The sequence below is a fragment of the Solenopsis invicta genome, chromosome 7 (assembly GCF_016802725.1).
Source record: "Solenopsis invicta isolate M01_SB chromosome 7, UNIL_Sinv_3.0, whole genome shotgun sequence".
NCBI classification, from domain to species: domain Eukaryota; kingdom Metazoa; phylum Arthropoda; class Insecta; order Hymenoptera; family Formicidae; genus Solenopsis; species Solenopsis invicta.
The window spans coordinates 4,223,265-4,239,814 of NC_052670.1; the positions used below are offsets into that span (position 1 = coordinate 4,223,265).

General features: G+C 40.3%; 1 protein-coding gene and 1 long non-coding RNA gene across 15 annotated transcripts in view; one reads left to right on the forward strand and one right to left on the reverse strand.

Annotated features, from left to right (window-relative positions):
* Nucleotides 1-16,550, forward strand: part of LOC105199947 — a 299,693-nt gene that overhangs the window by 131,873 nt on the left and 151,270 nt on the right. The gene's annotated exons all lie outside the window — the stretch shown is intronic.
* Nucleotides 1-16,550, reverse strand: part of LOC105199945 (lachesin) — a 269,609-nt gene that overhangs the window by 42,910 nt on the left and 210,149 nt on the right. For all 12 annotated transcript variants that reach the window (XM_039451646.1, XM_039451643.1, XM_039451645.1 and 9 more), the window contains one exon: nt 16,112-16,273. In XM_039451646.1, the coding sequence (XP_039307580.1) occupies nt 16,112-16,273 (162 nt within the window). The remainder of the gene's footprint in view (nt 1-16,111; nt 16,274-16,550) is intronic.

A 16,550-nucleotide genomic window follows, 5' to 3' on the forward strand; every position in this document is an offset into this window, starting at 1 on the left:
ATTTTTTTTTTTTTTTTTTTCCCCGTTAGACCGAGTTCGTGCAAAATCGCCATGTAACTGTCGCAAATAGCCCGCGGCTATTAGGACTCGACTCGCGTGATCAGGATTTTCGATGTCATTATCGGTGAAGATGTATGTATTGACTTCGTGTCTACGTTACATCAAACAACGATTTACGAGGAAACTTCCGCTGGCTCTTTATTACAGGAGAAACAACTGGTAGAAGTTAATAGAGGACAGAGGGAAGAGAAAAAGTAAAACGATCGGCACTCCGTGACAAGAAATTGGCGGTATAAAGCTACTGTTATTACCGTTATAAGACAAAATAAATCGTTTGCATCTCGAGAAATGCTAATAAATGCAAATTAATTCGACATTATTGCTAGAGTAATAATGTTATGCGACAAACAAAAAGTTTTAATTTAAAATTTTTATTGATATGCGACATGTCTTCGTAAAATTAATAATTTAAAAAAAAGCGAATCAAACGCGAGCTTTCGCAGCTTGTGAAAATTATAATAATGATCATATTTTATCTTTGCGCGCGATAAAATTTTGTTAAATTGATGCGTGCAATCCGTAAATCCATACGCGAGATCAATAATGATATTCTATCAATGTACGCGTTGACAGGTAAACTCTGAAATGATTTACGACACTTGGTACAAGTTTCATTCGAAACACTAATCGCATTACGTAGTAAAATGCACGTAGCCCGCGTAGATTGCATCTAAGGAGGATTACTTTTTTGGTAATAAATTACTGACCGATAATGCAATTGATGGGAGAACGAAATTCGATAGACTAAGAAAGAAGTTTCCTTCCGACAGGAATCCGATAGAAAGAAGAAGAGTCCCTTCTGCTTGTTTAGACATGATATTTACTTCTTTGTATAACGTAATATTTCCTGCTAATAAATCTCAATCTCAATACGGTTTTTCTTGAAGATCGGCAACAATATGCGAATAAATAAACTTTATTTCAACAATCCGTGAAACAATTTGAGAGCCATATTATTGCAGCATAGTTTTGCTCAACTATACGTATATATCCTTCCTTTACGACTATACTTAATCTCGGGCCTCGGATTATCGCAAAAGCAATCAACGTCAATCGTACAGGCTTGGCGAATCTCCATAATGACAATTAACGAAACAGATGCAAGCCATAAGAATAGATTTGAGCCACGTGAATCGTCGGCAGCGGTATACCTCCCTCGGCGGGTGGGGGGCGCTCATAAATCTTTACCCCGGTTTACTTCGGCTTTGCTTGTCTCCTAGTCCGCGATTAACCAAGCCCCGACCATTAGAGCGGGCGGCGATGTTTCTTTCACGAGACACATGCCCTGCCAGCTCTACCTTGCCACGTGCTGCATTCACTGTAGGTCGAACGCAGCGTGCAACACCGTCGATTGGCAGGAGGGGAGCAAGGCACAGCCGATCGATCGGCGCGAATAATTGAGAGAATGCGCGAAATCCGAGAGCGGCGCGGCGGCGTGGTCCCGTGGATGCCAAGTGACATGATAACACCCGTCCGATAAACCGCCGTTGTTGCGCCGTGAGGCAAACGATCGCCACAGAGTGGCCGGATATCCGTGTGCGCGTAAAAGCGAAAAAAATATTGACGAAGGACGTAAAAACATATTTCTTTGAGTGCGATTTTCTCGCGGTTATCACGGCTACGGTAATCGCGAATCCTTATCACTTTCGTTTAATCGCTTCGGCAATTAATTACGGCATATGACCGCTGCTGCTACTGAGATGCGCGTCAAGAATCGACGTTTAATCGGATGTACGAAGAGGTCAAACTTTAGGTAGAAATAATATTATTTAATATCGCAGCACACTTTAATTCGGGAAAAATTCATAAATTTTATTTCGTTTCTTTCGACGTGGCATTTTACCTCAATTCAGCCGAGAAATTTCTCACGAAATAGCTTTTTTGTATTCTGAATTTTAATCAATGCTTTTAATCAATGGATTTAATCAATGTATCAAAAATAATTTCGCTGCTTACACCTACGCACCAACGCGTTTTAATCATGTTAAATAATTGGATACGTTCATTGTCGAAGTATTATTATACATATATACACGTACATAATACCCTCGTATTACTCGGCAAACTCGGAAAAAACAATTATGTGCAAAAAATTTTCAGAGAATAATATATATTGTATATGTAAAAAAAATTGTGTACATTCTACGCTGATTTACTGATATACAGCTGTAATGTTGAAAGCAAAAATCAGAAATACAATTTAATAATAAATTCTGAAATCGTAAAGAGAAACAAAAAAAGTGAGAAAAAAGAAGAGAAAGCGGGAGGGAAGAAATCATAAAAAACTCGATGATGATTTTATAGTTCACCAAACGTAGGAATGAAAATAAAACACGGATCAATTGATGCGCCTCAAGCAAGCCTCTTTTAGATCCCTCGGATGCAATATGTTGGATAAAATATTTGCAATGAGTTTTTGATCGTGGTGGCACCGGTCCTTTCGATACAAGTTCATTTCGCCATCAACTCATCCGATATTAATGTATTCCGCCGTTCTTCGACGAGTCCGGGAATATTTAGATAGCGGGTAGCTCAAAGCCCGGATGCAAATCGATACATCGGATTGAGCAAACACTGATAGTTATTTTTAAGGACGATTCGCAATGAAACTTTCACTCGGCCGTATAAAAGCTCGCCTACAGAGGCAGAGCATGCGAGGGGTATAAATATGTGGACTCTTGCCGATATTAATTATTGGAGGCATCTGAAAAATATTTTTTTTTGCGACACACACGCAACAGTTTCGACGGAAACTGAAATCTATCGGAATCGCCAGGCTCTGTGAAATAATATACGCCAGCGTGTATGAAAAAAAACGGTCAAAGGATTTAATAATATATAATAAAAAGTTGACGCACACGGACAGCCAAAGAATGCTTTGAATATCCGAATGCACGACTGCTCTGATCGTGTATGAAATATAGTAGTCAACTTGTGCGATACATAACGATGAAGTTCAAAGTACGACATTACCGATAAGCCATTCATTTAAATATATTTCGTCACGAAAATAATAGTAACAGACCAGGAATCGTTAAAAAACAAGAGATATGCATCTCTGAGACCGCGCGATACGCGCTTTTTGTCTCGCACTTTCCCACGCATATTTTAGAGCCCCTCGTGATACATCAGAATGTTCAAGACATAAATATTCATGGCTAAATTAGTTCTATAGTTATCACACTTTCCGCACCTGATTTCGACGCGCGAGCGCGCGTGTATGTTTCGTTAGGTAAATTTCTATTTGTTTGCTATTATAAATTTTACGTTACATTACATTTTATTTCCATGCATCTTCTCTCTATTTGCAAATATTTGCAACTATTAAAGATCTCGAGTCGTGAAAGAATCATGGAAGTACGCTGTAAAGACCGGCTTCATATTCATGTATGTCGGAATGCAATTTTATTTTCAATCACTGCAACGAGATTACACTTTGCAAGATGTATTTCTCCGCATTCGCATTCTCTTCGGTAATCGGCTTATAAGTCAGCCTTAACAACTCCATTCATCGCGGTTTATCTCCATTCAACGTCTTTCCATTCCAGGGGGTTCGCCCCTTGACACTCGACCATCGACCACGGCAACTAACGTTTCTCGTTTCTCTTGCCCAGTGCAGCAAAGTACCGGAAGCGGTCGCACGGGAAACGACGATATGACACGTATTAATAAAACGCCGAAACTAATCCGCAAAATTTTGTCACTATACCCGCGCTGATGCGAAGCGCGCAAAGGGTATTAAATAATATTACGAACTATACCAGGGCTGTGGATACGTATGCACGTGCATGCATATGTACCTACCTACCCTGCCGAAAACTTGGAGGATAGTGCGGGCGTGCGAGCGGTCCCGGTGCTCCGTCATGAATTTGTATGAAGCTTTAGAGGGGCTCAGATGCCCCGGAGCGCGGCTTTGCAGATGTTTGAACAGAAATTCCGGCCTTTTACGATCCTGTGCGGTACAGCGGTGGGAGCGGGACGACAGCCATGGACGAGCACGGGAAAAGGTGAGAAGGCGCACCGTGCGCGGAGAGGGCGCAGATGGGAGGGATATATGAAAGGCTCTCAAGTGGCCAGACCAGACGAAGACGATGTGATGAAACTGCGTGTAACAAAATAGTTAGACGGGAACATTGCGCGAGATACTCCGGGATTATGGAGTAGGCCGTGCTCTCCGACGCATGTTTGCGTTGACGCATGAGGAGTTAAGGTCCACGATTTAGGATGGAACTGAAAATATTAGCTGTTAAAGCGCACGTACCGACTAACCTGCGGATAAATGTTGGATTCTTTTTTTATTTAACTAAAATGCGGGAAATTGCATCCACTGCAATATTGAAAATGAACAAATTGCGCAACTGAGCGTAGTTTTATTTTTGTGGTTATTCGGTACAAGACATAAAATGCAATTGTTAATTCAAAATCAATGTAATATCTGCATGTATCCTCCGCTTGTAACCAATTGCATTAATTACAATTTCGAATAATGGGCCTCGCTCTCTTTGCTTGTGTTATTATTGTTATTTATAGAATAATTTTTATAGCAATAGTAAAACGAAAGAAATAATCTTTCCCAATAAAGAATAGATCTTCTAACGCAAAAGCGTCGACAAACAGATATCGCTTCTGTGATATCCGAAATGTCGAATAATTAATTGCAGACAAAGGCACTTGATTATGACATGACGCGAAAGTAATTGGTGCTAACTAACAGTCTCTTTGTCGTTATCCGACAACGTATCAACGGGATAAAATCGAGCAATTAACGCTGCAAAACAGCCCGAAGCGCTTTTACGATTCTTTTGGATCCTAGACACTCATAAAGATGTGATAATTTTGCACATAATTACGTGAAATAGTATGCAAAGACGTTCGTCAGCGGCCAGCGATGCATCATGCTAACGGAAACCATGGAAAATGTTTGCTTATCACGAATGTTTGCAATCCATCACCGAAATGCAAACGGTAAAGGACGACGTGGTTTCACTCGACACTGCAAATTGACGCGTGCTAGAGGCACGATGCTTTACGACAGCATGCTTTCAAGATGATTTAAAATCTTCCTTATCATCACTTTTCTTCACTTTGGAAACACCACGAGCGAAATATGCGAAGGCAAAAGGCACGACGGCGATGGGCCATTTGTAATATGAAAATGCACACCGATAAAATTTATTTATCTCACATTTTTAAACAAACGAAATCAGAAATCGTAAGTATATTGAATATATGTGTATCGTATGTGTATACACACACACACACACACACACACATACACATTTTCGTTGCAAGCCTCAACATACCGATAAACCCATATCACATACATAAATATCTAAAATGTATATTTACCAACGATGAAATTTCAATATTTATTCGAAAGGCAGTCTTATCGCGCGTATAACGTATACGCAGTTTATAACTGGATATTTTTCAAATGATACAGAGTTCAGGCAAACATTGAAAAATAAATAAAATTTTATATCATCGATTGTCATGCGTAAAAAATAATTTCAATTGTTAATTGGATCTTTGAAAATAAATTAAAGCGTCGGAAAGGGGGGGGGGAGAGGGAAGATAGCACTTTCCACGATTGTTTGGCCGCCCGGCACAAATAGGTTTCGGTGTTTCTATTTGGTATTCGGTAGCAGTAAACCGACATAACACATTTCGACGATTACAAGGATCGATCCGACTGCAAGACGTATCGGCTGGTGCAACAGCCGGCCGTCGACATCAGGACGTAGCCGAGGAGTAGCCGGATAGTACGATTAGCCCAAGCACGGTTATAAACCGTTCCAAGTGGCGACCGAGCGATTAATTTTCCGGCTTGCCGGCAATTGACTCTCCTTGCACGACTCAAACGCAGTCTGGGACAGCGGACTACACGTGCCACTAACTGTTTTATAACTGGATCACGCAATTGCTCGTAACAGCAATGACTCTGTTACCGAGGTGCAGCTACGAATATATGCCGCTACTATTAAAGTTAACACTATCCTAGAACGCTAATTGGTTGCACTACTAGATTGTTTAGAAGTCGGTTATGTTTCTTCGCCACAAATGTCTAAAAATAAAAGGCTGTATTTTGTTATTGAGCAAATAATATTTTTAATAACAAACTGTTACTTGATTATTTTAACGCAACTAACGCAACACACGGAAAAACCGTACGGAAAGAGGTATGTATATTCAGAAGTGTTATAGAAACTATCGAAAAGACACATTTATTTCATTTATTTCGTAAATTGATAATTGTGCAACAAATGGGCAACACTTGCAAAGCGACGCATGCGACATGTCAAATCAATATTTTTCATATTTGCAAAAATAATTACGTACAAAGAATTTATTATTATTTTTAAAAACGAAAATGTAATAAATAAACTATAAGCAAAGGGCGAATGCGCGCTTGTCCTTTTGTTTTTCGCCGAACTCGTGAAATTCAATGAATCAGCAAATTTATAGGAAAACTGACTTGAAACCACTCCGCTACTAATATTCTCTTTCTAGGGAGCGGTATTTTCACACGCGACTCCATTCAATAATCAAGCCGGAGATACGCTAGAAATTCCTGAAGGACCCCAATTTCCCCGTAAAACTCGATGGATTAAAACTAGTCCACGTAACGCCGGCGTTACGACCTGGGGGAGGATGTCGCCGTGTCCGGATGTCATCGTGTCCCAGATGGCGTCGACATTAACCCATGAGAAACGTGAGCGAGGACCAACCGCTGTGTTATGGTTAGGAAGCCACTGCGGTTTCGGTCTTCAGATCGAGATGTCTCTCCGGGTTAGCAGCATCCAGTAGCCGATGACGTTTCACAATGTCTAATTGAGTAGATTCCAGCCAAATCTCATATAACAATACTGTTTTGTTAAAGACCGCATAATAAAGATTCAATGTAAAATATTAACTGCTCGATCGTGGATCGCAGTTATTATTTTCATCGAAGTTGCTTTTATTTGGTTTTTCGAACATCGTGAGAGCAAAAATTCGCGTACTCGATTCTCCTAAAAATTTCTGCCGTTTAATTCATATTAATTTAATTATTTGTTATAATTTATTTAATTATTTATTACAATTTGATTTAATAATTTTTAATATCCTAGACTACCATTTATTTATGATCGTACGTAAACATTTTTTTCAAACTGAATATTTATGGCACGCTATCCAATTACAAAATTTTAATTAAAATGTACCTGTTGCCTCTTTTCTATTATATTATCCGTTGCGCATATATAGTTATTTAATTTCACTGAGATTAATTAGTTACGTTTCTAAAGTTTAATAATTTCTGTCATAATTTTTATCAACTTGTCAAAGTATTCTATTGACACAGTTTCAGCAGTGTGGTAGATTCACGAATTAAATTTTTATCAAGAATTTTTTTTTCTCTCCAAATTGCGGTGAAAATATTTGTGATTGGAATATCGGCCATCAAGAATTTCCAATCTGTTTTTCTTCTCTCCGATCTTGATACGAAAGTACAACTGTCACCAATCTCATCGTCACGCTTGAAGCAAGTAAACATCCACGAACAAAATCGTCCATCTGGCACATTCGGAGTTGGACGATCCCGATTGTCGGAATTCGGAGCTCAGCCGAAGCCGTACGATTCTGCCTATCAGCTCAGCAGTTCCAGCGCACATCGTGAATAACGCAGGAAGCTATGCTTCTGAGTGGAAGCCGTCGGGTAGGAACTGCTAGACCGCTATTTCGTGAAATTAATTGAATTACGCCGACGGAGCGTGCAAAGCCGAGGAACGCTGGCTCTTCTTCGTGCACCGGAGTGCCTTGTAAACAGGAAGTACGTCGAATTGCATTCCGCGCGACAAAAAGTACGATCCCGAGAGGCAGCGTGTTTCCTCGACTTCCTTGGATATCGTGAGCGCGCGCACACGTACACACGCACACGCGCGCACGTACACAAGAGAACTCGTCTCGATACTCGCCGATAGAGACGGCAATTCATGCACGCGATCTCGGAGAGCGATCTGACGGGAAAGCGCATGTAAAAAGTTGAGATTAGCCGTAGTCGAAGGAGCACGATTACGGTGGAAGTTCCCGGCCATTTACATAGTACGCTGCATCCGAAATGGCTTAATCCACGAGCTGTAAGCGGGCTGATTCTGTTTGCTTAGGTTTCGAGGTAACGACGGTTGAATGACCGTGTGCGCGTATCTTCAAAAAGAAAGTGAATGAAGAAGCGCAATCTTGCTAACAGGACACTTTAGTGGAGTCCTACTTTACTTGTGGTTTTCTTTTCACCGAGGCAATTTCCACTAATTGAAACATCCCACTCATATCCCGGCTTTCAGTTGCCAGCTGGCAAAGGTTTGAAAAGCGTGTGATATAAATAAAGTTACATGTCAATGATATTTCTCTTTTAATTAATATTTACGTAATTTTGGTTGAAGCTCGATATTTATATTTATTTTGATATTTATGCATACGAGTGGAGAGTTGATCCTTGACTTGTGTTTACGGGACATTTCGTTAAATCTTTTTTTAAAAGCAACCACATCATTTCGTTTATAACTAAATGCGCCGCTGCTAAATGCGGCCTCAAATGTTACAGTAAATGTAAAAAGGAAAACAGCGAGAGAGGACGAGTGTTTGCGAACAAGTACGCAGATGAAGCGTTCAGAGAAAAGCCATATTTTTGAACATTTCAAACATTTATAGCTGAGCTTGCCCATTGAGACGTACTCTCTCTTCTTGCACGTTTAGTATAAAATTTTATATTCAAAAAATTGTTTATTTATTTTATATTTGATAAAAGTCTCTACGAGGTTCAATGAGATTTTACAAACAAAAAGCTAGTAAAATAAACTTGCTTATTTTTTTTTGTTTTTTTAGAAAATAGTGTAAATGCCAGTTTGAAAGAGAGAAAATTTGTATCTCGATACTCTTAAAATGTCTGTTCAGTGAATTTGGCTGGCACAACGATTGGATCATACGTTTTAAACGTCAGTGTCCAATTTGTTAAAGTCATATTCATTTGTTTCAAAGGACTCTTGAATGTTTGCCATAAAAAGTTACCAGCTTTTTATGCACAATCGCGAATTGGCGCAGGAGAGCTAAAAATGTAATCAGCATGTCGGCATCGAACTGTCAATCACGCGAGGACTTGCTTGAAATTCCGGATTCAATTTATCCTTAACAATCCCATTAGGGAGCCTCCACGTCGATACCCTCCCGGTGAAGCAGGAAACTTTGGTTTTGCCTCGAGCTGGACAAAGTGCCGATATAGCTTGTCTTGTCTCTTGCTGCGACTGACACTTTGGCATGACTCGACAACGTGGAAATCACATTGTCTAGTGCGCGTAACGAGCATCCTCATACACCTAATGTAACTTTGCGTGCACTACACGCGCATACGAATACGCGTTTGAAAACGAAACAACAAAGTATGAACGTGTACATAGGCATGCGTAGAAACTCCAGTAGATACACGTAATATACATACACATTATGTTAATGAGCAAGTGTATACGTGCGAATGTATACAAGGTGTCTCGCTTGATAGACACGTTTCAACAATAATTTTTTATGGCTAGTAATATCCGCAGATCAAGAGCTTCTTTTAAATTAGGGATTCTATAGTTTTCCATCAAGAGAGAAATAATTACGGTCGTGACTAGTAAAACAAAACACAATGAACGTAACATATCCGCGTCCTTCAAATTCCAAAATGCTGCATCACTGTGCACACGGCTTATCTCGATTACTCCTCTAAAATATAATCGCTACCTTTTATAAATAATTGTTTTTAATTATAAAGGATTTTGACACAAAAAAGAGGAAAGGAAAATCCGAGTTATTATCAATGATAATGTATACAGGTGGCGTTAAACGTTTCGAACTAAACTAAAGTGCGACGGTGTTACATCCTGTGTACACATGCGTGTGAATACATGGTAGTGGAGCAGCATAGTAAAACGCGTCGTTGTCGTTGAAACGTGTGCGCGACCAAACTTGGGCGCTCGTTAAAAGTTACCGATGCGTCCCCGAAAGTTGATACGAAGTCCGATAACTCGATCTCGACGCGCAGCACGACGTCGCAACGTACGAGCTAGATAGTCGTTTCTGATCGTGACACCTCGAGGTGGCACCCTCCTCCTTCCACTCCCTTCCCGTTCACCCTGTTATTTGTTGATGGATAGGCTGCGTATTGCGATAATGTCGTCGGAAGATTTTATATCACGCAACACGTGTGGTTGTCGCAGGGTTAATTGTTCATGTACCCGTAATTCAATGATGTTTTACAAAACGCGAGGCATTCGCCTATTTATATTCGTAGAACTAGAACAGATCAGCAAGAATGAGGAGAGAGAGAAAAATGAAAAGCGTTCGGGAAATGTTAGCCAGATTTTTTTCCTTTATTTTTAGAGAAATATTAATACTGGACGTGTGCTGATGCATATGCATTAATAATATCTCATTGGAATGCACGTAGCATCCCCCTATCTGTAGATGCATACAATTTATTACAAGGGTTAGTATCTCCTAAATTATTAGCTCCATTTATTCTAAGCACGCAAAGTTAATGTTATCTCGCAAAAATGAAATGGCAAGTAAAATATATATGTACACATCTTTAAAAAGTAAAATATATACATTACATACATTTTCTTTTTAACAATGTTAAATGTAATTTTTTGATAATTACGCATTATGATGTTTACATTCTAATAACATTAGCCTTGTTGATCCCTCACATTCTGCTTTGCAGGGCTATCTCATGTTATCTCATCAAAATCATTCGAGTTACGCAGAGGCTAATTGCTGACAAGGTAAAATGAATAGCCCGAAAGCTGTTCGGAGCAATTTATAATCATGACTGGTGCGGGGCCGCCGTGGCTATTCTATGGTGCATTGCAGTGCAATGTACACGAATACAAAGAACGTGGAGTACGCCCTTAGCTCGCAATCCTTCTGATTCGCCTGAATTATACCAGTATTTAACCTATTATGCCGCCGGTATTAAGGGAATAGCAGTCTATCGTTGTTTTTTAGAAGAAAATTCACATAGGATGGGACGCGACGGGATTTTAAGCACAAAGCCAGGACGAAAGCGCGTTTAATTAGCGTAAACTTCGCTGCGTTGTTAAAAATGAATATTGCGAAGGATTATAAGATTGCAATGCGTTATAAGAAGCGTGTATGAGACCGCATACGCTATTAACGTGTATCACTCACGAACACCGACGAAGAGAGCACATAAGAGGATATATAAATAAAATATTAAACTCATTCACGAATTTAACCGTTGATTCAATTATTTCAGTCACGTCAAAAATGTTTTTCGAAAAATTTTCAAAAATTGACATAATTGCACATGTAAGTGACAGCTAATCATCACAGCTCATTACGAATAATTATGAGAAACTCGTTCCAATTATAGATCGCTTCATGTGAGAGAAACAAGAAAAATGTGTGTGCATATAAACAATAACTTTTTCTTCTCTTTTGGCTCGTCAATTAAAATTCCAATGCAGATTATTATTACATCAGAGATTTTTCGTAAACATATAAACTTCGTAAGGGGGCTTACCTAAATTTACAGAAAGTTTACTTTTTAAATTTATGGCGTAATCGACAGAGTTTCGCAAACACCTCTAATAATAATGTCCGCGTACTTTTCGCGAGCACCGAACGAGACAAAATTAACCGCGTGAAGCTTTGCCGCTTCAGTCTCTAAGCCTCTCACAGACGCGTTCTTCTGCAACAGGAACAGCAGTATTACCAGCAGTAGCAGCAGCAGCAGCAGCAGCAGCAACAACGCGAGATCCTTTTAATTCCTTGTCGGAATCACGCCGAAGGAGACCGTCGCGTATCTTTAGTAACCAGTGCATATTTCATAGACGTGCCGTGTGTGCGCATAATTTTCGAGCTACTGCTTTTACAGCAGCCTGCAGGCGCGCTTTCCACCCACGGCGCTTTCTCTACCACACGGACCCACGGCTGCTGTCCGCCCTGCTGACGGACGTTCTCTCCTCGCAGCTTGGGGTAGGAGCTGCTTGCTGTTCGCGTCCCGCTCCGCGAAGGGCTGAGAGAGAGTTGATTAATCTCTACAATATTTAAGAAGCGCCGGGTCGAGAGCAAAAAGCCTTCCGCCCGAGCTTTACGGAGATAGCTTTCCCCGTTATATAAATCCCCCTAGCTAATCCGCTGTTTGCATCGATGTACCTCTTGTGTTTTCCCTGCGGTGTCCCTGCCTTCTTGTTCCCCTCTTGGCGACGCGCGCGTGGCCACTAAATACATCACTTTAATGGATTTCTAGGTGTGCCCTCGAAAGAAGCTTCTTAAATTCGATTTTATCTGGAACGCGTTATCATGAAATATTTTTACCGGAAAATATTAACGTGATATCGTGCACGTAATATCAGAAGCTCCCCTTACAGAAAAGATGATAGACAATTAGTAGTCGGATGGAGGATAACAATCGCTATAAATCTTATTTGCATTCATTACGAGAAATATACGAGATACAAGTGATTATTATGATTGTCCGCGATAAGTTGTAGTCGATGTTTCACGATCGAACGTCAAACGAAGCGGTGTAGTTTTATACACCAGAAGAATATAGATTTTACATAGCGAAGAATATAAAATATATGCACATGGGCATAGAATTATACGATATCCGCGCGTGCAATCGCGCGCACGTAATACTTCACATTTGTAGTATCGCACGTAATTCGAAGCCCATTTCGATTGATTTGTTTTTAAACATTCGCGACGTACCGTAATTCAAATGTCTGATAGCTCTCAAGCCAATCGAGTTAATCCGCGTGTACCGAACGCGCGTACGGTATCGGTGTAAGTCCAATACGCGCAAATAACGTCACACGGTGATGGTCGCTCTTCGTTCGGTCAAATATTAATGCGAGCGTAACTCGATGAGATGCGGGATCGCGTCGCAGATTGCTAGATAGAATTGTGCGGACCCCGGCAATTGCGTTACCCGGTTTATCATATCCCGTGACGTTAACTTGCGGCCACGTGCCCGTGACGTTAACTTGCGGCCACGTGCCCACCAGGGGATTTCGGCACGGTGCGCGCATAACTCGCGCGTTTTAACAATTATGAGACCGAACATGCGGATTCAATAACGGCACGCTCCGCTCGAAGGATACTTACAATTACAAGTTACATTATTGTCGTTACTCAAACTACTCGGGCTGGTAGCAGACGCAAAGAGAGAGAGAGAGGGAGAGAGAGAGAGAGAGAGAGAGAGAGAGAGAGAGAGAGCACCATGTCGACACGGAAGGAACTGCGAAAGCAGATAATTGTATTACTAATCACGCTGCAGATGGAGCAAACCTGCAGAGTTTACTCGGCTGCAATAACTCGCAGGTTGCGGCCACTGTAAAGATTTTCCGCTGGCACGTTTTCGCGAGAGGGAAACGTAATGCGCTTAATCAATAAATCGATGGTACATTGCCAAGTACAAAAAAAAAGTTTTAACACCGCAGCAGCGCGAAGGGTTCATTTCGGAAAATGCATCATCGGTCAATTTCGCTGTCTGTCACTCTCGCGTACCTCTCGCTTCTCGAAATAGCGCGACAGAATGGAAAATAAAAAATCGCGAGTTTTAATTCGATCAATCCGAGTTAAAAAAAAAAAAAAAATCTGCGAGCAGAAGAACTAACGTTTTACGAAAAGCACGCGACCCCCGGGTGTACGGCATTATTAAATGGCGAGCGACACTATGTACGGGAATTATTAAATGGCGAACGATACCATGTACGGAATTATTAAATGGCGAAACTGTATTCCATATAGCGTAATTCTATTGCGGGCATGAAGAAAAGATATAGAGAGATCTAAAGGACGTCGCGGATGCGCCCACTGGTTGCCAGAGAGCGGGCGATAATTGCATTGCTAATAGCACGACGGTGAGTAGGTGAGGGGGGAGTCGGAGGGAGACTTGCACAGTTTATCGCACTTTATTGCTTTACCATGAGCGTCGTGCCCTCTGGGCATTCTCCGATGGCGCGTATGTAGTTTGCCCTGTTCCGTCCTGAAGCTTAACGCTCAATGTGCAAAGACGATAACGGCGTAACACGCGTGGAGACATAATGTAGATATTAGATAAACGTACGCCGCGCGCGCTTTACGAGCTATCATTGCCGTGGTTTATTGCTCCTGATGTTGAATACGGTGTCGTAACTTCCTACTTTGATCCCGTTAATTAGTTATCTCTCCTCTACGATTTATTACGTAGCGGAAGAAGAAATTACATTTCATGATATTCCGGTGCAAGTGCAACGGTTAGTACTCTTACTGCACGCTCTTTAATTAATATAACTCTTCCCGTCTAAAAATCTTCCCGCTGAACACTCGTGCAGAGCTTCCGAGTGTTCCACCAGTTAAATATAATGCAATGTTTATGTGTTAAATAGAGATCACTAATCCACCCAAATCCGGGATTATATCCGAGATAAGCCGAGATTCATAAAATAATACGATAAAGTAGTAGACATAAAAGTTAGGAGAACGTTCGCATCTACAAAGATATTATATTTACAGTCATAGCTCGATGAAACAGATAGCATCTTTTTTTGCAAGCTTTCGCTTCCATAAAGATCTTATTTGCGACATTAATCATGAAAGTAGAATCAAAAAGCCAGTTGATAACAAGAGCACGCAAGGGAGTAATTATTGAGAGCTTTAATAAAAAACTCAAGTTGATTCACGTGCGGCTGTCACGTGAGAAATATTGCTGTATGAGTGTTCTGAATTTAAATCTATCTAGGACGAAGTCTCGGAGTAAACAGGGAGAAATTCGCGACGCTACTCGATAATGTAATCACTTTTAGACCATCTACGTTAAAGATTTCACCGCGCATTTATTTATTGTCAAACGACTGACTTCATTTGAGAATTAATAAATAAATGCACGGCAGGATTGATATTTTGCATTGAGCACGATGTGCTTTATCCGTTTCGTAGAGATCCGAAATACGCGCGATTTAATAATACCAGCTGTTTTTGTCGAATAATTAAATATTTGTCCGGATATTTTCCCTCGCTAAATCTATCTGCATACGTATGTCGCGCGCTGCGACGTGATGTGATCAGACCGGTAAACTCGTCGTAAATCGGATTATCGGAGAAACACGAAATTGCTAAACCGATAAGATGCGGCTTTTTACTTTACATTTTCTAACGCACCTCTCGCGCTGGACTGACTGCCTGCGCAGGCAAGGTACCTCCACGTTCGTACGTAATTGATGAAAATTTACTTCGAATTTCTTCGATTCAACAGACGTCCGTCGATCTGTTACCTGAGAAAGACGCGTCGATGCCAGGACTCGTGGGACTTGAAGAAAAACGTACGGAGGAAGAATATCCTCGTACCAAAAATTACTTTCCGCATTGAACTTCGGCTGCATTACAAATACGCTCGTTTCACCTTGTAAAAGTACTTCAAACTTTCGACTCGCGTAGACAAGATATCCCGAGACATCGTAAGGGGAAACTCGTGTGGAATCGTTTCTAAGTTCGTATATATCAGCGAACAAAGAAAAGTCCCCGAACCCTCGAAACAAAATGTGTAACTCGGTGCAAAACGTTACATTATTAAACAATAAAATGGTAGATACATGGTACACATTTACTGCACAATGCGCGATAGAAATACGTATTAAATGGAAAAAGTAATCACGGAATAACATAAAATATTCACATTTTCTACGTAGATACTTAATTAGCAGCGGAGTTTCAATTTTGAATGGCTATTTAAGCCAATTTATTTCAATAGAATAAAAAAGCTAGCCAACAGACAAATATATCGTCCGATAAAGAAGCTAAGATAGATTAAATTTATGCAAAATCATACGTTTGCAGCTCATGACTTTTTTATCACGAGAAAACTCACAAAAAATGTCATTTCTTCGAGTTAAATTTACCGAAGCGAATAAAAGATATCAAAAAAGCCGTGTGGAAAATAGATTTTCAATATTTGACATACAAAATAAATCGAGAATGATTGGTCACATTAAAACGGTAGAGAAAATAATTAAACACAACGACGTACCTTTGTGATGTTTGTTGACACTTATTACTTGGCCATCTTCTCGTTTCCACATTAATTTCGGCGGCGGATATCCATCAGCCTTGCACGTGAGAGTAATATTCTGATGTTCTCGAACTGCCACAGTGCTCTCCGTAGAAAGGGAATCCAATATATTCGGTGGCACTGGAAGCCACATGGAAGAGCTTTTTTTATTCGGATTTAAAGCCCATAACGTTGTATGATTAACGTTCGTTAAACATTCCATTTAATGTGGATTTTACGAAGGACACGCTTATTTCGGATATTATAATGTAACGTAAAAATACTTTTTATAAATGTATCGCGACAATAAAATAAAATAAAATAAAATAATTTTAGACTGAAAAGAATATTTTGTTGCTAACATGAAATTCGCGTTATAAACTTTTATTCAGCCATTGCTTATTTTTCGTATGTTGCA